Source organism: Opisthocomus hoazin, chromosome 21, assembly GCF_030867145.1.
Source record: "Opisthocomus hoazin isolate bOpiHoa1 chromosome 21, bOpiHoa1.hap1, whole genome shotgun sequence".
Lineage (NCBI taxonomy): Eukaryota > Metazoa > Chordata > Aves > Opisthocomiformes > Opisthocomidae > Opisthocomus > Opisthocomus hoazin.
This window is the reverse complement of record NC_134434.1, coordinates 9,206,317-9,233,551: the sequence shown is the minus strand read 5'-3', so window position 1 is coordinate 9,233,551 and position 27,235 is coordinate 9,206,317. Positions and strand designations below refer to the sequence as shown.

Genomic DNA, 27,235 nt, shown 5'->3' with positions numbered 1-27,235 from the left:
TTCATTGGGTTAAATTCAAACACAGTAAAGAAAGAAGATCACTTGTTTGCTTGCAGTTGTTCACAAATATGTTTTGACTATAATTTGGGTCCCCCCCAAGCCCATACTGGGTCTAGCTCAAATCTTAAAGTTGGCACTAATGAGAGCTGGCACCCAAATTCCACCAAGAATTGTCTCTCATTGCCTCAACTCTCCATATGTGAAACAGTGATGATTGACACAATTTTCCTGTATGCAGAATTGGAGAAATTGCTCCCCAAAGACTGAAAAAAACCATGAAGATGAACACGAAGATGCTTCTGGCATCCTTACTTTGTTTTTAGGTACCTATTCCTTGAATACATGAATCACTGTGCTTTTGTAAGGCTTCCTGGCCCTATTTATCCATCTTAAAAGGTGGAAAATCTATAGAATTTTTGCGAAACAACTGAATGAAGAGTTTGTTTAGCACCATAAAATTTGCTTTCTCTTTTATATGGTTCTTGAGCACAGAATGACAAACTCCTGCGATGTGGAACTTCCTGTAATAGATCTCTGGAACTGTACCAATTACATCTCCTTTAGGATGTCTAGGACTCTTTTGAGAGGTTTTACCATCTATGCAGAGAACAAGCAACAGAACAGATCTTACACAGAAGATTGCTGCTTTATGGAAGATGTTGACTCTAACCATTAAGCAAGAACTACGGTCAGCTGTAGCTTAAACTACTTGTTGCTGTACTTCACCTCTCTTACTCCCAAGTTGACCTTTCAATCTTTATAAATTGGCTTCATTTTTGCTAGTTTGAGTGCTTCATGCCCTCAATACAACTGGTCTCTGCCCGTCCTTTCGCAATGGGGGCAAATAAAGCAGTGTGGGTGAACTCGGGATACATTCAGTGATATACATAATGAAGCAGTGGGCATTACGAACTGCTTGTATGTTAGGGTTTGTCTCTGTTCAACCTGCTGTCTGAGAAGACTAAAATGAGCACATAAATGCAACCATTGGCTCCTATTATACATAAACTAACACAGCCAGCGCAAGGAAGATTATTCCCCTTTGGCTTTTATTCTACCGTGGCTAAAGAAAGGTCTCTATGGTTCATTTAGAAACTATGTGAGGTAAGGTGCCAGGGGAAGAAACACTGCTTGCTGCCCTTGAAACCAAGTACTTGGAAAACCACAATACCACCTTAGGCTGACAGAGTTTAAAACATCAGGAGACAAAATTAAAATGCCCTGACTGAACCACAGTTCCTTGCTGTGACAATGGCTGTCCGCTTTGCCACACTAATAAAGTCACTGCAGTTAAAAGAGTGTATGACCTGATCCTACATTCCTCTTCAACTACTTTACTACTTTTCCACCGATTCAAATTTTCCATCTTATCTCAGCGGAAACACTAGCTGCTTTACCCCACTGTTACTCATGTCTGTATCTAAACACCCTTGGTCTTGATGCTGGAAAAAAATTGGACCAAATCTAAACAGCAGGAGCAGTATCTTCGCACAGCAGAACTTTTTTTGATGTTTTCCCCAGAAAAGTCAGCCTATTTGTTTAAAATCTGAAACAAATGAAACCAAAAAGATTTTCTCCAAAAAGGCTTTTCACCCCACCACTTGGAAACATTCAGGTACCTCTGCTAGTTACTGGTATCATGATAGTTATCTCAACTCTATGCAATACAGGGAGATTGCAGTCAAACAGAATTAATATATCCAACATCCACGCTATCTGAAAGCTCTTCAATATTCTCACCGATTGCAAGGATTTCAGGTTGCTCATTTCAAGGCTGACAAGTCCACAGTGCTGTGGATTAAATCATCAGATCACGTGCGTTTTTAAGTATGTTGTTTCACTTCACACTGGGTTATTTTGGTTTTTCAATCACTCATTCACTAAACTACTTCTTTGCTTTAAAAAGAACACATTATTTTAAATGCATGATGCTCTATAAAGGCAAATATTAATTATGACACTAATGCTATAAGAAATGGTTAAGGCCCCTTTAAAAGGCAACACTCCCCCCCCCCCCAAGTTTAACATATACAAATATACAAAACAAGAAGAAATTCAATATCTCTGATCTATACTAAAAGAAAGTATTTTATCTCATATTTACGGTGCAAATACCAACCAAATAATAGTACTCCATTTAAAATCGAAAATGTAGCATTGATCTCCAGCTCTCAAAACGCAAGTACTCAGATATCTGTGTACATTCTCTGGTACTTTACAACATCCAGGTTGCTTAGGTCTTTCCCATTGTGCACTAAACAGTAATTACAGCTAGCTGTGGGCCCAGTACTATGAATAGCAAATATTATATTCTAACGCAGATAAGGCTACAATCAAAACTTCTGATTATTTCAGTGCATTTCCCAAACACCTTTTCTCATCTGGCAGTGACACAGTGTCAGTGTTCATATTAGCTGCAGTGCAGTATCCCTCACTGGCCTGTTTGCATGGGCGGCAAAATCAGACACTGTCAACTGTGCAGAAATGATAGAATCATTAAGGTTGGAAAAGACCTCTAAGATCATCAAGTCCAACCGTCAACCCAACACCACCATTCCTACTAAACCATGTCCCAAAGTGCCACATCTACACGTTTTTTGAACCCCTCCAGGGATGGGGACTCCACCCCTGCCTGGGCAGCCTCTTCCAATGTCTGACCAGTCTTTCAGTAAAGAAATTTTTCCTAAATATCCAATCTAAACCTCCCCTGATACAGCTTAAGGCCATTGCCTCTCATCCTATCACTAGTTACTTGTGAGAAAGACCAACACCTGTCTCACTACAACCTGCTTTCAGGTAGTTGTAGAGACCAATAAGGTCTCCCCTCAACCTCCTCTTCTCCAGACTAAACAGCCCCAGCTCCCTTCTTCTCCAGACCCCTCACCAGCAGCGTTCTCTCTCCTGCTCGGGGGGGGAGGGGTTGGGGTCTCCTCGCTCTCCCAGCACTTTTGCCACTTCAGGAAGGGTCCCTTGGCATGAAACTCCGCTCTGGAGCCCTTTGGCTTTGGTGGGAAGAGAAGCAGAGTTCATCCCGTTGCATTTCTGCGATTAGGGCTTTTCCTTAACACTAGACTCCTTGAACCTCATTTGGATCCCCCCACAACTACTTTTCATTCACCAAATACTTCACAATTTTTACTTTTATTATCAAAAGACAGAAACAGAATTTCAGTCATGACTTGCACTTCTAAGATCCTGTGATTCTCCCCACACGTACCTGTGGCGTGACTTCTGACACAACCTTAGGCTAAAGTCTGGCTCAAGTTGGTGCTACGCACAGTTCACTCCAACAGTTCTAAAAACATTTAAAAATACATTAAAACTAGATCTTGTATTAACATTAGTGCCACTGTTCCTCAAACTATTGTCCTACCCATCTAAGAAAAAACCTGCTGAATATCTGTGCTCTGACCCCATCTTGAATGAAAAACACCACACAAAGAGTTTGATTGTGGCATAACACAGGAGCTAAGGGCCAGAGCCTGTCCTCTCTTTCGGGCAAATGAGATCAGGGAACAGAGGAGAGGACTCAGGGAGGGAACCAACACTGTGGTGAAGTGGCCCCACAGGATTTATTCATTCCAAAAGCCTGAACCAACACATCTGCTGCCATCAGGAGAAAGCATTGAGCCACTCGATCTCCGAATATCTTCCAGCAGCAGCGTTTCCCTGTTCTGGGGAAAGCCTTGCGTGTATTTTGCTGACACTTGCTGAGCGGCGCTCCCCCCTCCAGTTTATAGTAATACCACAAAACACCACAACATCTCCTGTTAAAACTCTTCTTCAGAAATTGCTCTTTATAGGTAAGAAATCTGTAGGCCTATTTGCCCTCTTAGTCTAACTAAAGCGTGTGCACCACAAACTGTTTCACGAACTGTTTTAAGATCCCAAATCACTGACAATGTCGGTGAGAAGGAACAATCTAGACAGTTCATCTTACAGTTGAAGCCTGGGCTTTTTAAACACATCTATTATATAGCCATACAAACTCAGCTTTTGCCCAGGGCTGAACATCTCAAGGAGAAGGATGAACCAGAAGTGGACAACCAGCTGCTGAGACATTTTTGTAGGCTACCAAATAGTACTAGTTTTACCTCTGAATGAGATTGCCATGTTGTCTAGAAATATTTCCATGTACCTGAGGTTGGAGATGCTTGGACTTTGCAGCAGGGATCTCTGGCAGAAGCATGGCTGCAGTGTTCAACAAAATACAGCTCTGTTCTCAAACTGACCAAGCTGATCACACCGCAGCCCTCTGAAAGTCAGGCAGTTATCATCATCACTAGGTTGTTACAGAGTTGAACACACATTTGCTTTTATGCATAGTGAGGAACAGGAAGAGCTGAGTTTAAATACTTTAATCCACACAATTTAATCTACACAGAAATACAGTACAAATAACAAGACAACAAAAAGATGCATTAGGAAATTCAGTAACAGGATCAGTGCTGTGAAAAATTCTGTATTTACACACTTCTATGAAGCAGATGCTTCTCAAAAGAGCCTTCTGGGACCTTAGGTCACAAGAGACAGGCCATGATACAACTGACTGAAAACAAAAACTTTCTTCACTTCCACTTGTGTTGATGTGCAGTACCACCACAGCACCGGGTGGAGTTCTGTGACTTCACTGGAGCTGCAGCTTTTTCAAACAGAACCTCACCCAAGTACTCACATGCATCATCCACATATAATGATTTGAGGAAACGTCACAATTACAGGAGGCAATGGCATCATCACCCGCTTCAGAAATACTGGGTGAAGCCATTGACGGTGCAAACAGAGCAGAGACTTTTACGAGACGTTCCACAATCACACTTCCTCTGCCTATGCAGCAAATAAGGAACACACTTCCCAGCTTTTATGACTAAGAGCTTTACAGTAATACCTCCTTATCCTCTCATTTCAGCCTGCCTTCTTTTAAAAGAAGAGGAAAAACAATTTGGGATTTAAAAGCATCACATGATATCAAGAAAAAATTAGCAAATTTTGACTTTAAACATTTATATTGGAGGTTCAATATTATGTTGGCTGGTTATTTCTTTGCAAGTAAGATCTCATATACTTTACAGCTGTGAGCATTCAGGTTTGCTCTGAGATTTTGCTTTCTGAGAAGAGAGGTGGGAATGGTGCAGATGGCTTTTGCTTATGTCTGAGCACTAAATAATACATCTCTCAGACTGCACCACAAGCAAACAACTGTTCCGTCAAGAGTACACTGACCACTCCTTCCTCACGGTTCTGCGGGAAAACAAAAAAAATACTGAATCCCAAATGTCACCTTTCTTGGTTGAAAAAACCTAAGATGTTATGAATTCTACTTTTTGATCTATTACTTGCATTTTAAGCTCATTTTTACCTGTTTAGTGCAACTTCAGAATATATGCATAAACACATTCAATACAAATCCCAGGTCACAGCATCACAGTATTTCCAAGCTAAAGAATAACTTTTTTTTTAAACTTAACATGCTGGTATTTTCTTCTAAGTAGTTATTACTAATTTAAAGCTACAGCTCTTACAAGTAATATTTTTACAGTATTCTGATCACTAATTACTAAATAGAAATAACTAGTATACATATTGAAGTTACAAGCTACAAAAATAAAAAACCATTCTCTTTCACTATAAAAATCCTAGAAAGAAGATGGCTGGAGGTACTCTAAGGATTACAACAGCTGATAGCAGACAAAATGGCTTTTGAGGGATGTAAACTTTGCAGATACAGAATGCAATAAACTCATACGAATAAACTCAAATGAATTACATACAGCAATTACACAGCACAGTAAACAGGGCAGTATTAACAAGAAACAAAGTAAAATTTTGAATACATTCATACTTTTCAACAGTTAAGGGCCAGATCCTCAGCTAATGCAAGTCCGCATATCATCATTAGGTTTAGTCAAGGCATGTGGCTTTACTCCAGCTAGAAGTCTCTCCCTGAGATGCCCAAAACTTGAACTGCGTATTCAGCACTCTTAGTGGGATTAAGAAATTTTGATCATGACGAGCTTTTAGAACTGTGGCCTAAATGAAGTTGAAATACAGAATGTGCATATTCTCTCAATATACCTAATTGCTAAATGAACAAGTGGTCTCTGTTGTCTCACTCCTGTGTTCAGGAAGCAGCTATCATTTCTCAGAAAAAGTCAGAGCATTTTAAACTAAATGGTTCACATTCAACAGGATCAGTTACGCTACTAGTATTTTTAAATCTGATGATATGCTAGTTTACTCCTAAATGAAGGGTCACATCTCTTTTCCAAAAGGAAAAAGAAATGCTAGTAACTGTTATGAAATACAGAACAAAACAGGATTTTCAGTTAGAACACACGCAACGATTCCCAAGTGTCTTACTCTTACCCATAGATTAAGTAACTAGGATACAGTGGTGCTCTACCAAAAAGCATTTGTTGCCAAGTGAAAAAGAGTAAGTATTATAAAACTGATTCACAGCTAAGGTAGAGTGCCTGAAGTTTTTTTTTAACCAGTGACATACAGTAACACACACTGTAAAAGCTGTGAGCTTCAGTGCAACATAACGCAGAACCAGAAAGAACTGGCCAAACTGAAACCAGAACCTTTAACTATCAGTTCTCAGAACCTGTGGAGAACAGTGCGGTTCCTCCCCAGCAGAAAAGAGTGAGAATTATACTTTCAGAATAGGTCAGGGGCACCGAGAACCTCTGGAGTCCTTTCTACTATCTTCCAAGTGTGGTGATAGTGACTGAACAAGCCAAACAGGCAGGTTACTGGGCTAAGAGCACGCTGCGTGAAGCCATTCCAATCTTCTTTTCTGACAAGCTAGATGGCATGAAGGATAAAGTGGACAGAAGAGAAGCTCACTATCCTGATTTCAGGAGAGCTTTTCATACTGTCCCAAATGACATTTTTAGCTGAAAGTGAGCCAGCATAAAATGAGTAATTAAATGACTGAGGGAAAGAAGTATTTACTGAGTAGATGTAAACACTAGCAAGACAAAATGTGCAGGGAACAAATTCTCAATCTGAATCAGCTGAAGTTATACAGAAGAAACTTTCAACCTACTCTTCCTATAAGCATTGCCTCAACAAGATGGTTTTCTCCTAGTGTGTTCAAACACAGTAGCATTTTCTTTTGCAACCAGGAGAAACTCAGGTCTGTTTTCAGAGAGCAAGCACTTAAAGCTTCTAACTAAAATAATGGTGTTTCAAGTTACTTAGCACCTAAGAAAAGCAAGACACAGAAAAAAACCCCTATGAAGGGGCAACAGTCAAAATGAACGTATAAAAAAAGAGTACCAAATGCATGAATTCTGCTATACAGTCTTTACTTTATGAACATGAAATGCAATTCATAACAGCATGAGCTGAGAAAAATGTTCAAATTTGAACATAATTCCAAATTAATTTGAAACAGAAATATCACCATTGCAGTAGAAAGAATATAGTCTTGTGTTTTATTTCATAACTGCAATAATTCCAAAGTGCCGTTAAAAGTATGCTCTAAATACTACCCTAACCCGCTTCAAACACCAGGAACAACAGATGTATTCGTAAGTGAATGCCATCCATCTCAGCTGCTTTTGAAGATGAAGAATGCAAATTTGGCCGTTAGACACCTTTTTGAGAAGTCCAGACATAGAAAAATATCCAAAATGTGGGTGGCATTTCAAACAGTTTAACCCTGCTATGAATTGCAGAAGGGAAAACACAAAGTAAAACAAAGCCTATGACAAGCAGTTCTGTGCACATGAAAATATGGACACGGGCTCTCAATGTGCGTGTAAACAAACAAGGTTTGAGCAAGGCAGGAAGCTGACTCACAGAAAGGCTCTCCATACAAGTTTATCGTATTGCATTGCACAGGACTGAGAACCTCCAGCAAAGAAAGTTATCAGAATCTGACCAAAATTCAGTTAAGCTGGTGTATGCAGGAATAAAACTTCAAAATGAACTTTGTAAATTCACTTTTGAGTGCTCGATAATTGATGTTATTATTCACCCTGTACATTTCACACAAAGACATACTATATGAAGACTGCCAAAATAAACGATTCATTATTTGCCTTTCTGAAACATTACTTGCACTGATTCTCCAACGTTAATCATTAACAGGGTAAGGGAAAAAACCTTCCGTGCAAGACCTGAGATCCAGCTGCAGAGCACCCTCTGCTGGATAGAGAACGTTCTGCAGCATTTTCAGGTTTCAACCTGTTTTCAGAAGAGCTACAGAGTAGCTATTTGTACTGGTACTTCACTGACCTACATTAAAAAAGCATGTAACAGTTTACAATTACAACACACACATGAAAACATTAAGCAGATACAGCTATAATCTAAATTAGAAAAGTTCATTTATGCTAGCATCAGAATCTGGAAGCCCATTGCTGACATTTACTGTCTGCAGTTGGACTAAAACTAGTGCCAGAAAAGCAACTCAAAACAGGCTTTAATCCAATTTGCAACATACTGGAAAGGAGGATACATTGAAATTAAAGGACAGCACGTTGGAAACAGCCAGACTTCCTACCAGATTCCAGTGCTAACACTGCATGTTTAGAAAGAACTTTTTTTTGTCATGCATGTGTCAGCTACATACAGTTACAACAGAATGATGACCCCGTGTCTGATCGGGAACTGGATGCTTCACCCTTACAGAATAGTCTCCATACCACAAATACAATTTTACAAGATGCTTCCCCACACTTAGAATCGCTATGTTTGCTACCCATCATTTGCTGCAAGAGGAATGCTTCCCCACACTTAGAATCGCTATGTTTGCTACCCATCATTTGCTGCAAGAGGAATGCTAGATTTACCTTTCTCAAAGAGGGTTTCACACATTTAGGACTGGATTCCTAGCAAGGCCGCTCTAAGTGGGAGGCTCTTGCCTGCACAAACATTGTGCAACATCACTGACACCCACTCAGGCAAAGCACAAGTGGAGAAGCCAGCTCGCCCGCCGTAAAAAAGGGAAACTTTTAAAGTCTTGGCAATGATTGTTTTTTTCCTAGATGTCAGGAGTTCAGAGAGAGAAGTTTTTGAAAAGTTAAAGGTTCTTATACTACAAAACAATTTGAATAATCATCAATCAACTTCAGGTAACTCTTTAAACTGCATTGCGAATAGTTTAGATCAAGTAGCCAGTGGTGTCATTTCTCTTGAGAAAATACTGCCTTTCATAGCACACACCCTGCTTTTCCAGACTTGTCATTTGTTTGTAAACAACAGTTACATAAGGACCATAGCATAGAATATAATGATTTTTAGGATGCTGATGGTTATAAGTTATTAAAAAAAATAATAACTTAACTAGTAAGATTTTTTTAAGCTAATACAAATTGAACCTCATAACAATAAAAAGGGTAGTGGATTTATCTAACATAGTATACCTTTGGGTATTTTAAACACTTTTTACATAGATTTAACTATTAATTTGTTCTCTATATTTACATACAATAAAATAATTAAGATGAGGTCTATAAGGCTAATGAATATGGAATTTACAAATGGTTTCTGCTTTACAGTTCACTCTAATCACATTTTCAGGCAGCTATAAATTCACTGATAATCAGTAGTATTTAAGATGTAGTACATACACTTCCTACAACGAATACCATCAAGTTAAAAATGCTCTCCAAAGAGGATTACAGTTGAAGGTTCTAAAAATACTGACTTTGCCAAGGTTTCAATAAATTATTTTAAAATATAAATAGTCCATTTAACATTAATGCAAATGTCATTTTACAGATTGTTGAAAAACAGTTTCATTTTACAAAACCTAGAAACATAGCCTACTTTACTCCATGGTATCACTCTCAGTTAGCATAAAGAAAAAAGGGGGGGGGGGGAGATTGGGGGCGTTCTGACAAAAGCAGCGATGTTCACAGTTCAGACCAAGGCTCTCAACTTCTTTTATGGTCTCAGCTTATGCATGATACATTCAGCATACACTCTCTTCCTAACTGGAAGATCACCTTCAGTAACTCAGCTGGACTTAACTGAATTCTTTACTGACAAAATTTAAACCCCAGCTCATAGCTCTCACCTGCTGCAGGCTTAAAATACCTACAACAGAAAAGAAAAAAGGAAGCAGATTTTTACTTCTGTTCACCATGAAGATGTTTTCACCTGAGAAGCTTTTAACCTGAGAAGCTTCAGATATGCCAAACTGACAGCTTCCATGTACTGTTACACGCATTCTTAAACTTTACCATCAGCACAGACCACCAATCTTTTTCTCACCCTATATCCATCTGGGAAATGAAGTTTCAGGTCCAACAAAGTATCTTTGAACCTTTAAGAGCCAGTCAGAAAACAAATGCTTCCACACTTTTTCTCACAATCTAATTATACACATGAATGCCAGAACTTGCTAACCTCCACAAACTTATCTCTCAACCTCCACACTTCAACAGTTAACAGACTGACTCACTATTGATGATTTTCAGGCAATTATGAAGCCAGATCTTTAAGAAGCCTTTAAACAAACACACATTTGCCAATTATCACGATTTCTTTAAACCCCTCCTCTAAACAGCTAAAAAAGACAGCTCCTTTGTCTAAGTTTTCCTCCAAAAAGCCTCATCAAGAACAAAGACGTTGCTATTTACAAAAACTAGAACTAGTCTCTCGCTGAACTGAAGCAGAGTCAGTAACAGGATCATTCAGTGCAAGTCATGGTACAATTATTCTGAAGTTGTATCTTGGGCACTTTGGACCTCAGGAGTACTTTATCTACGGTTTACAAAGCCACTGAAAAAGGTCATTCTCTACCAGAACATTTCCAGAAACCTTTAGCCCAAAAGCATCTTTCTTGCTAACCCCCTTCCCAAGAGGTCCCAGACCCTCTGCTCTCCCAGCCAAGCCTACTAGACACACACTGCATAAGCAGGTGCACCGAAAGGTACTCATCTTGCTCCCAAGAAGAGATGGCAGCCAGGAGCAGACTACTGTCAGAAAATCAGCCCACATCCTACTTGGTCTGTTTTTCTGTTCTGGAACTGTTCTGTGGAACAGGGCAGGTGGAAGCAGGCCAAACTTCCAGCTGTTCCCCTTTCTAAGGGTATCAAACCTTTTGCACACTATACTGCATATGTGCAGAAGATCTGATTCCACAGCAAGGAAGGGCTGTGATATCTGTCTGTTTCCTGTCACTAGTGTTACTAACTCCTCCAGCTAGAAAGGCTGGGCATCACCATCAATCTAAAAGGCAAAATAGTTGTGGTAATTCAGCTGTGAAAGTTTTCTTGAAGATAAAAGCATGGCTTTTTCCTCAGCTCTAGTTCATTCACAAGTATGAACCTTATGGCATAAACCTTCATCTAGATTAGGCGTTGTCAGTGCTTTTAATGAGCTGAAGTTCATCACTGTATTACATGAAATTCCACAAAATCTATGCGTCTTCATCCGTCTGTTCTCTCATGTGGTCTTGCTCAGACATGCTGGAAGCTTCGTCATCTGTTTGTTCACCCGAGTGATACAACATCAGTGCACGTGTCTTATGAGTTATGGTAACAGTGCAGGGCCCCTGAGCCCATGGCTCTCCATCCACCTGCATCGGCATTTTTGAACTCTTCAAGATCAGCTAGTATTAAATAGAAGAACACACAATCATAGCAGTTCAAAGTAGCTCTGAAGACACCTTTTACAACTACAATATACTGATGCTGCATGATTTCAGCCTGGCCAGGAAGAAACTTAGTATACAATTAGTTGCACTCATAGGCCACCAACCACAACAACAGAGGACTGTGAATTATGACATAATTAATTTTTACTAAGCAAGAGAAACATCTAGGTCAAATGCAAACTGCAACTTCAGATCAGACAGTTGAGTGCTTGAGATACTATGCTGTGTTTCAAAAAAAAAAAAAAAAAAAAAAATTACGGAAACAAGTTCATAAACACCACTTACCCTCACTGTGTGTGCCTGCCCCAGGCGAACAGGATTTGCTAGTTTCACCTGAATCTGGGCACAGTGGAAAGAACCATGAACGCCAACAACTTCCAGAAGTCCATCGTCATGTCTATGAATTAAGAAACGAGAGTCTTTTTGGTGATGCTCATGACCTCTAGAACACCCTTTCAAATATTACACAGTCCTTTTATGGCTACTCCTACAGAGAAGACAAATGCTATTCGACAAATACGTTTATCTATTTGTGCTGGACAAAAGTCACACTGAATGGCAAAAGAAGACATATTAAAATGCAAGTATGGAGCAATACACCAGCCGGTACACCTCAGCTAGCTTCTGGAAATTATGGATATATGACTTTCCAAGGCTCACCGTGCATATTTAAGGCCCACAGTAGATTTGTCTTCCATACATTTGTACTTTCTGTCTTTTCACTCAGTTATTAATCTACAGAAAAATCTTGTAATGGGTGAATTTTTTTAGATTTTGGTAAACGACCCTGCCCAAAAATTTTTTAGAAATCTAGGATCATAAGCCTTGTAACAGAACTATGAAGTTTATTTATACACATGGCTTCTAAAGAATGAAGTCACAGGAGGGAATAACTGATGTACCCACCTACTCTCTTCTTTAGCATTGATCCAGCCAACTTACTCAAACATGGGAGTCAAATTTTTGGCTTGCTTTGTTTTCATTTTGTATTTTAACCTCTATTAAGACGTGTTCTTTTATATTCTGAAATGGACGTATTTTCTACTTTTTGATGGCTACCTTCATTTTTAATAGTCTCTTCAATGCTATTGCTTAATCGTACCAGACATTTTGAGAAGGTCTTGAGAAAACCTTGATGTGTAGATGCACTTAGTCCAAGTCTCTAACATGAGGAAAATAAAAAAATCTGAGATAGCCTACTGTCACAAGGAATCCTTTTGACTTTCAGACTAGTCTGGCTACATAAGCACAGCCTACTGGAGAGAATTGCTTACATTAGAAGAACTGTTAAAGGAAAAAAGAAGAAAAAGATGCATTGCGTACCTTGCCAAAGGGTAAGGTTCATCACCCATTCCTTCCCAGAGCCTACAGCCACCTCCCCAGTATCCAATATTCAGGACAATGATGCCTTCCAAATTGGGCAACTCGATTCTCTCACCATCCAACTCTAGCTTTAAAAGACAAACAGAAGTTAATTACTGTGGATCAAATTCAGTATCCACTACTTCAATATAAACTAATTATTCTCTTTATGCATTTAATAGGCTTTCACTTGAAGAAAAACTGTTGCTGTATAAATAGAACATGTTCTCTTTTCATACTTAAAAAAAATGCTTCTGCTTTAACAAGATATCCTAAGCTGTAATAAATTTCTGTTAATAGAGAAAAGAAAAAGGAACTCTCACTTCTGTAAGTCTCTGGCGCTACAGCAACTTTTTTCTGAATATCAGTACTTTAACTCATAGAACTGAGTCAAGGGCAGAAAAAAGAAATGGGAATTTTCAGTAAGCTCAAAGACATGAATCCCATAAAGTAAGCTGCAGATAGCGAAAGGAACGTCAAAAATACTCCAAGTCCAGAGCCATCCTTATACAAATATCACACAGATGTAAACTGTAAAGCTCTTCCACTTTTCTTTCGCAAGGTAAGTTTTTACACTCCACTATCCAAAGAATAAGCAAAGTAAAAGACTTACCTCAACCTTTTTGTTAAGATCTTTACATTCTTGTACTAAGCAGTCTTTGGTTCCATAAAAAAAATACACAGCCTATAAAAAAAAAAAACAAACACAAAATAGGGAGAACAGAAAACACTGTTAGAAAAAGACAATACATATGAAGAATGAATACTATTTGAAATATTCATGTATAGTTATTGTTCTGCAAACCTTATCTAAAATTAATATGTAACATATTTGCAAATCTTTCAGCTAAGCTTTCTTCCTGAGGCTACAACTTGCATAAGAAACTTGCTTTCCACTTTAAAAGGAAATAGACAATGTCTAACCCATTAAATTTCAAAGCAAGTGAAACATTTTTAAAAAAAATTTGAACAAACAGCATATTCTGTAAGGCAGCAAGCAGAGGCAAGACAAAACACTTCTGAGTGGGCTGGAAACATTTCACCTATGGAATTCCATCCCTGTGAAAAATGAGTTCAAACTCTTAAAATGGCATGAAAGGAAGTAGGGGAGTAAAGCAATGCAAAACAAAAATAGCCTTCAGTCAAGTCAACAACTACAAGGAGAAAATGTCACTTTACTAAACACACCTTATTAATAATTCTGCTGGAAAACAGAGAGGGAGTCTTCTCACGATGAGCATGAAAATTTAAAGCCATGAGAGCATCAGGTCCTACAGAAAAGTAGTTGTTCATTGTGAATACCTGTAAGACAGAACTTCTAGTTACGGTCTTACAAAATATCATTATTAGGACTGAAAAGTCACAATGTTTAACAGGAAGCAGGTAACCAGAAAAATAAACATACAGGTATTCCATAGCATCCATATTTATTCTTGCAAATCATACCTTTGGTTTCCTTAAGTTGTAGTATCCTTTGTTTGTTACTTGAACCTTCCATCTGAAAAACAACAGACATTAGACTCATGACAGATTGTCTCACTCAGTATCAAAGCTGTAGTTAGGAATCTTATATCCACACTAGGACCAAGTCAAAATATTCAAATTTAATTAAATTATGAAAGAGTTAAGCCTTGTAGAACAACTAAATAAAGACTAATTCTGAAGTTCAGTTATTTTACAGTTCCCTGCAGCAATACCCTTTACATACACTGCTGCAACGGGATATAACAGTATTTGGTTCTATACAAGTTATCTTTTCACTGTTACTTACCTGTCTAGCTTGATTCCATCTGCCTCCATGACATTGCGTAAGATTTGTTCTACAGGGACTTCTCCAGCATAACCTGCACCCCAGCCCAGCGTATTAGACAGGTCATTACCTGTTCCCAGAGGTAAAATGGCAACTTGTGGAATATAACGTTCTTGGCCCTAGGATACAAAAACACTGCACATTAGCTCCTTGTTCAGCATTCATTTTGTCCCTTTTACTCTCAACCATTCAGGTTAGATAAAAATCACTCCTCTTCACAGCAGCTTGTTACACGGTGCAGAGCAATAGAGCTGGCAGCATTAGTATAGCAGATGGCGCATTTAAGTACATATCATAGGGATAATGCAAAGGAAGGACATGTTAAATCTTTGTGGTAGGAAAAGAGAACACAAACACAATGTGTAAACAATGCAGCATTAATACTGAACAGAGTATTCCTTCAAAAGGATGGTGCTTTGGATCTAGAAGTGGAAGCCTGAATTTCTCATCCGACTTCCTGATTATACGCTGCTGACTTGCTGCAGCCATGGTAAGCTACTAACACTGTTACTGCACACACCTCTCGGGAGTGATACGAGCACTGAGAGAGATGTAACACACAAGGCTGTGAAACATAACAAGAGACCAAAACACTCACACAAGCGTGAAGTGAGGTCAAGCTCTAAAACAACAGATGCGTATAATACTAGAGTATTCAACCACAGGCAGAACTTCACATACTCAGAGAAGGAAAGTCAGTATCTGTTTCAGAGACAGATCCAACTGTCATCAACAGATGGAGCAGATGATAATCACCTCTGCAGATCAGAGTGACAGAAGCAGACATTCAAAACGGCCACTTTGCCACAGAAGGGTGAACAGTTCTTTCAGATGTACTACGGCCTTTGAAACTCAGCTGTGAAAAGCACTTGCAGTAAGTGGCATTACGGTTACTATTTTTTCAAGAAGAGTTATCAGCCAGGTAACCTGTATTTGAGAGTCAAGATAAATGAAGGGAGCAAATAACCTACTGCTGATAATAAAAAGGTTTTGCTGATAATCTCAACAGTATGTATGTAACTGCAATGACTCAATTTGAATACTTGGAAACAAAGAAGAACCCAGATTTCATCAACTATATTGTCTCTGAGGGACAAGATATCAAGTGTCCAAAACCAAGTAACCATATACTCATATTCATTAACCTTTAGTTACACTTTGCTGCATTTCTACTTTATCAGTACATAAAAAAATCTCAAAGAAGCTCAGTTTGACTATGCATGAAGTTGTAATAATGGCCTTCAATTACAAGATTTCAGATATTAACAAGAAAGCTGCACAAGAAAGAAGAAAAAGACATTGATATAAGAAGAGTAACTTTCTTCCTTTTACACTAGACAAAAAAGTTTATTTGGTAAAGTATCAAAGCCCTAGTAATTATTCTTTATTCTTGATTTTCTCAGGAGTTCTTAGTAGTACCCTGTAAATTGGTAAATCTTCCATTTCAAACCAACAGTAAACATACAGCTCATTTTTTCCTTCTCTACTTGCTGTTAATAGGTGAGGCTGCAGACTGATAAGATTCTTTACAATACATGATAAGGAACAGAAGCAAATTACTGCACTCATTCATGCACTGCCAATATAACCAACATAGCCAGTAAAATTATGAGGTTATTAGAAAACATTGAGCATGCTAGGAGAAATAAGCCATCAGAGCACATTAGCCATGATTAGTGATGCCATTTACGATAAAATAAATCTGTTTAGACAAAGAGGAAACAACAATGCAAAAGATATTTTGCAGCTTATTCTTTTCTTGTTTTACTGAAAAAACAACTTTAAACATCATGAAAAATCTAAAGCTTTCTTATTTTTCCTGAACTACAGGGACTCATAACAAGATGCATTTCCCTGTCTCCCCCAGTATGAATCAGCAATTCCACAAATATTTCTCTGTAGGCTTATTCAGGAAGATGAAAACAACAAATGCAGGCAAGAGATTAGGTGTAGCACTTCAGCAGCTCTAAAGCTCATTTCACCATAAGACATCTTCTAATTTAAAACACAATACCTTTATCTTCATTTCATCAATTGCATCCAGGACCCAGCCTACCGTGCCATCCCCACCACAGACAAGAACCCTGACAGCGTTGCAAGGCAGCAAGGTACAAAGTTGGAGTGCTTTAGCAGGTGAAATTTTGCTTAGATCAAAAACCTAGAAGAAAGGAAAATAAGGAGTTCCGTAAGTTCACTAAACATGACTCGGGATTTGCCTCACAGATATACAACTTCCGGGAGTTCATTCTAATGCAAAACAAAAGATTTTCCATTTACAATATCCCATTAGCAAATGAGCTGTCCTGACTTCTCTGAGCAGGTTTATTCTTTAAAGCCTTATTGCGATGCATTTAAAACAAGTACATACTGATTTCTATTCGCCTGTATTCTAAGGCTGGGTTTTGAACTTTAAAGGAAGATTATTCAGGTGCAGCCAGGAAATCCAAGGAACAACTAACTGCCTTACGTCCACATCCTGTGCCGGCCCAGTGGATTTTAAGGGGAAAGCAACAACACAAAGCAGCAACTGTAAACACTGACGTTTTCAAAAGTGAGGACTGAAACAAATCCAGGTTTCAAATCAAGAAGATCTAGATATTTCATTGTCTAAAAATTGTACACTGTTTCAATATCAGATACTTATCATTAATGGAATTATTGCACGTATATTAGAAGAGTGGACCAGTATTAGAACCATAACAGATGCGGGGCTGGGAGGAGCCTCTACACTTTTGGTCTCTCTGTATAAAGCCAGTCTTTCTAAAAGAATGAACTGCATGAATTTGTTTCCTTTACTGATCTTCCACAAGATCCTACTGCTATTGTGTAAGCACAGTGCTGTTTATTCTAATTTAAACTTTTATTTTATTATAGTGGCTTTTCACTGTAAATACCTGAACGGGGTTCAGCAGAATTTTAAATTCTCCTAGCAAAGTTTCACCCATGTTGTTTCCACTACGAGTATTAGCCAGTACGATTACTGGCATCCAGTGTTTTCTGCAGTAAGGTACTACCTGCAAAAGGGTAAAAGTCAGTCAGGCACACAAATACTGCGCGTTCAAACACGCTGAAAGCCTTGCTCCAAAAACCTGTCCCCTGTCAGTGCTGAAATGAGCAAGTTACCAATCAGTCTGAAATAGTCAAAACAGAAACAAATGCTTCTGACACACCCAGGTTGAAGATTTTTGTTCTACAGTACCTAGGTCAACAAATACTACAATGTTATGAACACAGTAGTAGAAAAATCACAAAACATTCGAGGAGGTAAGGTACCCAAATCTCAGTGTTGTTCTGGACTAACAAAATCCAGACGTCTAATTATGCTTCAGCTATCATGTTAATACAATGACAAGCACCCCTGAATTAACACTGCAAGTACTTCACATATATTGAAACATTTACCTGACAGTTATTAACCGGACAATGTACTGAGTTCAAGTTTTAATGCGTGGGTTTTTTGTTCTTGTTTTTTTAGTGTCTTGTAAAACCAAGAAGCAGTAGACAACTACCTTTTCATAACCGGTTCTTTTGTCTTTACGCATCTGGTTGATTGTAGACAAATAGTATGGTGGAATAATTAAGTCTCTGAATTCGCCAAATGTACACTCCTCAGTCTTTAAGCAATCCATCATGCACTCATCATGCACAGTGTACTGACACCACACACATCTGGAAAAAAGACCAAAAAACATTTTAAAAAATCCTCAAACAAGAAGCACATCAATTTTTCTCACTTATTTTAGAAAGGCTAACTTTCTGAAAAGTACTTACATTTACATGCACCATTATAAGTAATATTTTAAACACATTACAGAGAAAACCATGCATTCCCTGGAAGTTTACATGACTATGTATTGGCTACAGAAAATTATATAACTTGATCATGCGCTTGCAAATCCAGAAAAGCATTTGAATTCTGGAGGAAAAAAAGTCCCCAACAGTTCCAAAACCAGGTGCTACAAATATCTTCTTGCATTGTCTGCAATGTTAACAGTTACACTAAAAGCTTGTATGAGAAACTGAACTCCTATCCATCCTTACAGAGCACAGATAAAACACTACAGTTCAATTTAATAAAGTTTTACTAGTAACATTAATTAATAAATTTCTTAAATTGATAATACCCCTTTAAGTCTGAAACCTAAAAGATTGCACAGTACTGTACAAGGCTGACAGGATTTGTTATGCAAAACTGCTCAGCTTTTTGACCTATTCTAAAAGCTGTCCTGGAAAATGGACTAGAACAAGAGGAAATACTGCAATATCCACTGCCAGCCTCTGCAGAATGTTAATCCTCATTTGCTACATCCAAAGCCTTGATTTAAGCAGCTGTGAAAGCTATTTTTGGAGTCCTTCTGACTAATCCAGCACATAACTAGAGTAGCAATGATACTTGCCCCATATTGTGACTTTCTTCTTTTCTTCCTTCCTTCCCCCTTTGCCACCAAAATCCTCTCCTACGCACACTCTCTCTAAAGGTTTTGTTTCCGATAGTATGCTCGTTTACACTGTAATTCTGCTTACTTACCAAGCAGTCTGACAGTGTCACACAGAAGGAAAGCAAAAGCTGGCACAATATGTGCTGGAAAGGTGACATCCCTTGAGAAGGCTGGAATGACACTTGCACTGTACCCAGCACCTGGACAACTAGCACTATATTTCGGCCTAACATGCCACTATGCATCACGCTGGCAACTTTGCAGTCGGCCTTACTGATGAGTGTGCAGGGCTATTCAATGGTTCCGTTAAATTTTTTAACACTCCTACCACAAACGTTAACAATAGATCATGTTACAGGAGCTTTTAAAACTTCTGATTAGTGTTTTTTGAGTATCCTTAAAAATGAACTGAAAACAACTATAGGACAGTTGTTTGCTCTAGTTATACTGAGCAGATGCCTCTTTTGCAGAGATGTATTTGCTTTTTGGTGCTCTGAATTGTGAGCTGTACCACCCAAACCGCTCAGGCTATGCACTGTACAAATGACAAGTGTGTTAGCACCTTTCTAAGGTCATCCCCTAAACTATAAACTCTTTTGGACATAGAAAGCCTTTTATACGCAATCATACAGTAGCTAGCACATCATGCTGGAGTAATGCAAGGAAGAGAACAAGCGGACATGAGATGCAGTGCTATACTCTTAATCTATGACTCAAATTATCCACAAGCATCCAATTTAATTTCAGGTTCTTTGGAGTTTGTTTTTTTTTTAAAAAGAGTTTCATATTTGACTATTGCAGGACCTCCTTCGGGGTAACGAGTTCCAGTAACTCTGTGGAAAACACATCACTGATATAGCATCGTACGTTCTGATACGAAACCAAAGTCTCTCACAGTACCTGTAGTCGCAGAGCTTGGGCTGCGTGCCGCACTGTTGTTTGCAGATCACACAGCAGCTGCAGAGTGGGACATTGCCTCTGATCCAGTGGTGCGGCATAGAGCCGTGGGCTCCGCTGTTGCTCCTCATCATGATCTCCTTGCAGAGAAAAAGCTGGTCAGCCTTCTTGAGGCACCCCTCGCTGACGCGCAGGCCGCAACAGTTGCAGAAGGCACCCTGAAGGATGTGCTGAGCACACACGCAGCAGTACGAGGGCTGGCCAAAGAGGTCTGTGTAGTGCCAGTCATGCTTGCTCTTGTGGAAGATGTCCCGTATTAACAGCTGCCGCCGGGACCGCTGGAAGCTGCACCACAGGGTGATGAGCACCGGCAGGAGCACAGCACACAGCGTCCACAACACTAAGCTCCAGTCCGCGACCGCCAACGAAGACGCACCGCTCCCACTCTCCAACCCTTCCATCCCTCGGCAGCTCGGCCTAAACCCTCACGCCAGCTGGGCTGACAGCAGGGCGAGCCCAGGAACGGCCCCTTCGTTCCAGGGGCCAACGTGCAGCTTCATGAAACATCTTTTAATCCCTTATTAGAGCTAAGCACCTACCTGCCCCCACCCCTGGCCTGCCAACCCACAGAGGGACTTCAGGTGCGAGGAGCTCCGCCGAAACCTGCCCGGGCCTAGCGCAAGGCCGCCCGGCCGCCGGCCCCCTCCCGCCCACTGCCCCCAGGCGGGAGCCGCCACAGGGCCCCGCCCGCCCTCGAGCGCCCCCCTTCCCCTCAGGCCCCTCTGCCGAGGCAGGGACCGGCACCGCGCCCAGGCCGCGGCCCCTCAGTCCGCCGCGCCCCCCTCCGCCGCCCTGCGCTGGGGGCTGCCGCCGCCGCCCTGGCCCCGCGGCCGCTTCCCGCCCCGCAGCGCGGCACAGCGGGGGCTCCTGGCGGCGGCTCCCCGCGGCCGCTCCCGCCTGCGCCGGGCCGAGCGGCGGCCGCCGGGGATGCGCGGGGCGGCGGAAGCGGAAGCGGGCGGTTGCCAGGAGACGGGCGCCGCCCGGAAGCGGGCGCGGTCGGGTTGGGCGCCGGCTTATCGCGACTCCGGGTTTCTCGTCGGCGGCCGGGACATCGCGCGGCTCCAGCGTCAGCTCGGTGGGCGGCAGGGCCGCGGCGGCTGCTCAGCTGGCTTCGGGCCGCGTTACCGTGCTGTGTGTCCCTGTGCGCCCCCGACCCTACGTGCTTTCCCCCCGTAATGTCGTTCTGCCTGCCCGTGTTACGCTGTTTGCCCTGTAGCTGTTCTAAAAATAAATACTTGCTGCCATTAGAAACTATAGGGGTTTGCACTTTGAAAACTGCCTTGAACAATCGCGTCAATCCACACAGCGTACAGAACATCTTTTGGATTTTAGGCTGTCAGTGCCTTCAAACACACGCTGAAACGTGCGAAGGCCCCACGGTCTGACACCGGGGTTTCCAGGACCAGTCCGGTAACAGGGCGCCCGAACCCCGCAGCTGCCCCACGCCAGGCGGCTTAGCCCCCATCGCCTGCTGCGCTCCCCGGTTTAGCCCATAATTCTGCCAGGTTTTTACAAACCGACCATTGCACGAACAGGCGTGCCATGGCAGCCCGGCCGGCCCAGCAGCCGCGTCCCAGTGCTGCTCTCCCCCATGTGCCCGTCGAGGGGCGTTCGCAGAGCCCCCCTCGCTGACCTCCTGCTCGATCTCTGGAACCGTGCTGTAACACAGCGTTTTGGAGACCCCCAGCTCTCCGCCAGATCTCACCGAAACCGGTTGGGCCTTGCAGACACAGGGCACAGGCAGAACAAACGCCACTTCTCCAGGAAATGAAAAGGCGCAAATGAGCAGGGCAGCTCAGAGCCAGGCTGGCACACCCCGGGAGAATCACGGAACGGTAGGGGTTGGAAGGGACCTCTGTGGGTCACCCAGTCCAACCCTCCTGCTGAAGCAGGGTCACCCAGAGCAGGCTGCACAGGACCGCGTCCAGGCGGGTTTGAATATCTCCAGAGAAGGAGACTCCACAGTACCCCCAGGTCCCTCTCAGCAGAGCTGCTCTCCAGCAGGTCCAGCCCAGCCTGTACTGGTGCACGGGGTTGTTCCTCCCCAGGTGCAGGACCCTGCACTTGCCCTTGTTGAACCTCATCAGGTTCCTCTCTGCTCAACTCTCCAGCCTGTCCAGGTCAGCACAGCCTTCTCGTGTATCCACCACTCCTCCCAGCTTTGTGTCATCAGCGGTGCCAGAGGTACGGGATTCCTCGCAGGGGAAATGCTAATTACTCACATCCCTCGAGCGAGAGCCACCGATGAATTCTGACTCCTTATTTCACACACTGTACTCAGAGGCACACTGCTTTCTTTGCCGACAAATTGGAGATGCTGGTGCCGTAAGTCCAGCCTGGTGCTGCTCAGGAGAGGTCTGGCCGGTCCCATCACTGGTGGCAGAAACTGGCTGTCTGCAACGACATTTGCTAAACCTGCGTTCTCACTTCACACTATGTTTACTAGTAAAAGCCTTCATAATCCTGTTTGCTAGTAACTTGTCCTGAAAAAGAGAAGAATTATGTGAGTTTTCATTTGCTTGCTTCTATTAATTTGACAAAAATCTCTCTGCTGTGTTTTTCATCAGTGATAATTTGGCTTTGCTAGAGTTAAGCCACACCAATGTGTACTTCTGTGCCAGGGTAAAGTTCGAGACAATTTTTTAAACAGGGGACCCTTTGCGGCTGCCTTTTTTCAGCAACATCCAATTTCTTCTTTTGAAAAACAATCGTTACCTTAGGCACCTGAAACCATTACTTGCTATGCTAAATGTAAGGTGATGGAGTTGATTTTCACTAATTTAAAATGTCCAGTGTAACTCTGAAGCTTGAAGTGGAAAAAGGGTTTGTTTTTTTTCCCTCAGGAACCGAGTTATGCTGAGAATGTGAGAGCAGATAATAGCCACATTCAAAAACTTCAGGCCAGATGTCTTAAAAATCATACTATCGCTCAAATTAGTTAAATCATAAACAAACATTTGTGACTGACGTAGCTACTTCAGATAGGCTAATGCCTCCGTCACTGTTACTCATTTTGGAACAGCCTGAGAGAAAGCAGAATCAAAATGAAGCAGTTTCTTGTGTTTGTCTTCTTTTTGGTTCTGATGACCACTTTTACAGGTAAGAGTTTATATTAAACAAACCTGCGTGTGTATGTAGGGCTGCAGAACGTGTTATAGCAGTATTAGTTCTTCAAACCTGTATTTTAGTATCTTCATATTTCATTTCTAATACTTAATTATTTTTATATTGCAGATTTCCATGATTTAATTTTTAACAATCATGCTATTGAATTAGATATTTTACTCTCTGCATTATCACACTGTAGTAATTTACTTTAAAACCCAAAAGTTTAATTTTATAAGCTCACTATTTTAATACTATTTTACCAAGGTCCTGCGAGCGAAATGTTCAATGCAATCTCTCCTTTGCAACGAAAGTCTGACTCATTACTTTGAAAAATAATCGTAAAATGTAAAGCAACACAGAGAAGAACAAAGAATTGGAAGAGTTACTAACGTCAGTGGTTAGACGGTGCTGTTGTATTTTCTTGTTTCAGAGAGTAACATGAATATGTAGGGTTTGCTTCATACTGGTAGAACTATAGAAAGCACAAGTATAAAAATGGTTTAAAATTCCACTCATATCTCCTGGAATGCAATATCCCCTGGGAAGGGGCTGTAATGAAAGAACACTTTGTATATAGACAAAAATCGGGTTTGGAGACATTTAATTTTACAACTGACAGATAAAATATTAACTTCTTGGTAATTTCAGAACTAATTTCTGCTTTTCTGTCTTTAGACACTTCACCAATTTTGTCTGAAAAAGACGGCAAACAGATTATGAGAACTCGTCCTGAAGACAGACCAAGAAAAGCTGGCTTCCCTGATGGAGCCAATGAGGGTGATTTATGATATTTATCTTTAAGTTACATTAACTAAAAAAAGAACAAACACCAAAACCCCCAAAGCATTTGTGCTTAGTATTAGATTTCTATAGATTTAATTCCAAGCAATATGTTATGAATATCACCCTTTTAAGCAGCTGACTTCTTCTGTGAAATATTAAAAAAACCCTTTACATTCTTTCAATCACTGTTAAGTAGCATTCTGTAAGGGCTGAATATTGCTCAGGAAATGTATGGTTGCAGAACGTGGAAATTATTTATCACGGTTCAAAAATGCTGATTAAATTATTGAGAAGAAAGTGGCTTTTCATTTATAGAAATGTGGATTTTATGAGGTTGTTCCTCAAAAACTAAATAACAGGAAATGTCTTCTGCTTACAGTACGTTCTGCACTCCAGGCAGAAGGGAGATGTAGGTGTCAGCGGTCAGTGTGGAGATTGAGGTAGTGCTGAACTAGCCTTTAAAATCACTTACTTTCCTTCACTTATTTATCAATGCTACAGACAGGATGGTTTGTTATGAGATTGTAGAAGTTTTTAGCTGCTAGCTTAATGCAACAGCATTGGTTTTGCATGCAATGTTTACATTTATTTCTAAACCATATTACAACAAAAGAAAAAGTGAAATAATTAAGGAGCCTTCTGTTTTACTGGCTTTGACAAGATGCAACATATAATTCTGCACTTCTCAAGACGTACTTAAGGTATTTTAAAATTACTGGCTATTTCTTTCCAAAGTAAATAAACTGTGCTAAAATTACATGGTTCTGAAGAGGCAAAACCCACAGAAGCCAGAAAGCGCACAATAGATTGTGCATGTATGATGAACACGGGGCGCAGTGTAGCAAGGTGCTGAGCACTTCTGAGCTCCGTGGGACACAGATAGTGCTGCGCACCTTGCAGGACTGAGCTCGGCATGCGCCAGGCTGGTGGAGACAGCTCGCGGTTTGCCCTTTCCAATGGCCACAGCGTACTAGCCAAAAAGCATCTGCCACTGCCGATGTACACACTTCTTTGTCCAGTGTGACCGCCACAACAAATCAGAGCTGTCACAGGAATATTGCACCGTGCTTGTTAACAATCTTGTGCAAGGAAGACTGCACAACAAAGCCGAAAACCGGAAGGCACGGGCTGCACTGCTGCCCACAACATTCAGGATTGGGGTGATTTCTAAACTGTTGTTAAATAAGACTTGCACTTTTGGAAAATTGGTGGGAATACAGCTCCCATCTATGCTTATGCTTAATACACCACCACGATTATACAATACATAGTAAATCTAACTTATATTAAATACAAAAGAAATAAAACAGTAGAGAAGTTGGACTAAGTTAAATCCCGTATTGCAGGAAGTTACGTGCATACATACCATGCTCCTACTCGTATGGTTTAGTTTTAGGTAGTCCTGCGAGGAGCAGGAAGATGGATTCAGTGATCCTTACGAGTCCCTTCCAACTCGAGATAGTCTATGATTCTGTGAGCCTGGGTGGGGAGTAGAGGGAGCGAGGGCTAGAGGATTACTGACTTCTGCTGCTCTGTCCTTGCCACTTTCCACCCTACTACGATTAGCAGCAAACACTTGTTGAGAATTTCAACCTTCTTTCTCTTCTTTTTTTTTTTTTTTGTTTCTGTACAGCAATGCTGGCTTTCTGTAAGAAAGCCCAAACATAAAATTATTTGTTTTTCTCACTAAATGTTTTCAGTAGAAAAGGAGATCTCTTGTGACAATAAAACCTATCCCCCCTTGTTATGTGGAACATGGGGACTTTCCCTTGTGAATGAAGGTGCATGGCCGCTGTATCCCTGTGCACAGTTCTACCACCAGCTCAAGGAGAAAAACTGATTTTGTATGGATTCATTGTAGCAGAATAAGATAAGTGCTGGGATGAACCCACCTCTGTTCATCTATTTTAAGCAAAAGCTGTTTGTGCTAGGCCAGATCACGCTGAGCTGGGGAATTTAATTTGCAATTCTTTGTGACACTGTTTGACTTCCACAGTGCTGTTTCAGTCGAAAACCCTGTTCAGTTACAGACAGCAAGATCTGCCATCTCTGATTATTTTAAAAATGTCATTTATGTTATCAGCACGTTTTAATCTTACTTTGACTGAGACCCTGCTTTTTATCGTGTGGCATCCTCCCAGTCATATAGTCCTATTCTCTGCCAGTCCGTAACACAGTCTCATGGAGGGATCTGAGCCAAGACACCCTGGGCTGCGAGGACAGAAAGCACTGTAAAAGGCAGGATGGTAATGCTGCCTGCTGGCACCCAGCATGCCAACCCTCTGGTCAGCACAAAAAGCAGAGAACTGGATGACAGTGGGAATACTTGGCCGGTGCAAAGGGTTTACACTGCAGCTTCCATTCCTGCATCGCCTACTGTGCAAAGCAATGGGGATATATTTTGAAAAAAATATATCTAGTGTTCGCAAAGCTTATGAGCCCACATATGCTGGGGGTGTAACTATTTAAAAGTAAATTTTGTTCTTGGTGGAAGCCAAGTTTTTGGTACACAGCTCATGTTAGTGTGATAACCTGTTGCTTACACCAAAAAGCTATAAATTAGTATGGGGAATTTACATTATTTTATGTATGACAGGAAGACCAATCGGCACTGATGTCTGCTACTACTGATAACCTGTTGCTTACACCAAAAAGCTATAAATTAGTATGGGGAATTTACATTATTTTATGTATGACAGGAAGACCAATCGGCACTGATGTCTGCTACTACTAGAACCCTTCAGCGTACTGCCACGTGATCCTGTAAAGGGTGTAGAAGACCACTACAAACAGGTTTTGTCTCGACATTGCCATTGCCATCTCTTGCTGGCCTCTGGAAAGAAACCGCCACAACGACCTGCAGGAAAGCGCTTGCGCACAGAGTAGCCCGTGGACAGGCAAGAACGGACTTGTCTAAGCGGGCAGCACGCATGGCAGGAACTGCATGTATGTGGACATGCTCTGCGCACGCGCAAATGCCCCTATAAAAGGGCAGCACGTGGTCCTCGCCGCTCTCTTGCTCTCCTCCTCACCGCCTGGCTGCTGGGCTCTACTCTCGCCGGGGCTCCACGCCTGCACAGAGACTGAGCCGACTGGACATCGCTGCACATCGTCGAATCCGTGGTGGTGGTAACTGATCCTCTCCCCCCGCACTTCTTT

General features: G+C 41.2%; 2 protein-coding genes across 5 annotated transcripts in view; one reads left to right on the top strand and one right to left on the bottom strand.

Moving 5' to 3' along the window:
• Positions 1 to 20,838, bottom strand: part of DGKE (diacylglycerol kinase epsilon) — a 31,598-nt gene extending 10,760 nt beyond the window's left edge. For 2 of the 4 annotated variants that reach the window (XR_012765991.1, XM_075440790.1), the window contains exons 1-10: positions 20,129 to 20,838; positions 18,299 to 18,458; positions 17,684 to 17,803; positions 16,804 to 16,947; positions 14,751 to 14,908; positions 14,426 to 14,477; positions 14,168 to 14,281; positions 13,593 to 13,664; positions 12,941 to 13,068; positions 11,903 to 12,014 (exon numbers count right to left, since the gene is read on the bottom strand). Coding sequence is in view for 2 of the 4 variants with exons in the window: in XM_075440790.1 (XP_075296905.1) it covers positions 11,903 to 12,014; positions 12,941 to 13,068; positions 13,593 to 13,664; positions 14,168 to 14,281; positions 14,426 to 14,477; positions 14,751 to 14,908; positions 16,804 to 16,947; positions 17,684 to 17,803; positions 18,299 to 18,458; positions 20,129 to 20,586 (1,518 nt within the window). In the remaining 2 variants the exon portion in view is untranslated. Of the gene's footprint in view, positions 1 to 3,219; positions 3,296 to 4,138; positions 4,256 to 4,320; positions 11,573 to 11,902; positions 12,015 to 12,940; positions 13,069 to 13,592; positions 13,665 to 14,167; positions 14,282 to 14,425; positions 14,478 to 14,750; positions 14,909 to 16,803; positions 16,948 to 17,683; positions 17,804 to 18,298; positions 18,459 to 20,128 lie in introns of those variants that run through there. The other 2 variants (XR_012765992.1, XM_009938428.2) reach the window with 2 other exon arrangements.
• A 2,391-nt stretch (positions 20,839 to 23,229) lies between these two features.
• C21H17orf67 (chromosome 21 C17orf67 homolog) lies at positions 23,230 to 26,863 on the top strand. The gene is made up of 3 exons (XM_075441341.1): positions 23,230 to 23,284; positions 23,969 to 24,070; positions 26,776 to 26,863. The coding sequence occupies exons 1-3, from the start codon at positions 23,230 to 23,232 to the stop codon at positions 26,808 to 26,810; spliced, it is 192 nt and encodes a 63-aa protein (XP_075297456.1). The 3' UTR covers positions 26,811 to 26,863.
• The last annotated feature ends 372 nt before the right edge of the window (positions 26,864 to 27,235 follow it).

Excerpts from the sequence above, each read along its gene's own strand:
- C21H17orf67 (XM_075441341.1), top strand. The coding sequence starts at position 23,230 with ATGAAGCAGTTTCTTGTGTTTGTCTTCTTTTTGGTTCTGATGACCACT. Across the intron at positions 23,285-23,968 it reads TCTGATGACCACTTTTACAG|ACACTTCACCAATTTTGTCT; the intron begins GTAAGAGTTTAT and ends TTCTGTCTTTAG. Across the intron at positions 24,071-26,775 it reads CCCTGATGGAGCCAATGAGG|GAAGACCAATCGGCACTGAT; the intron begins GTGATTTATGAT and ends TATGTATGACAG.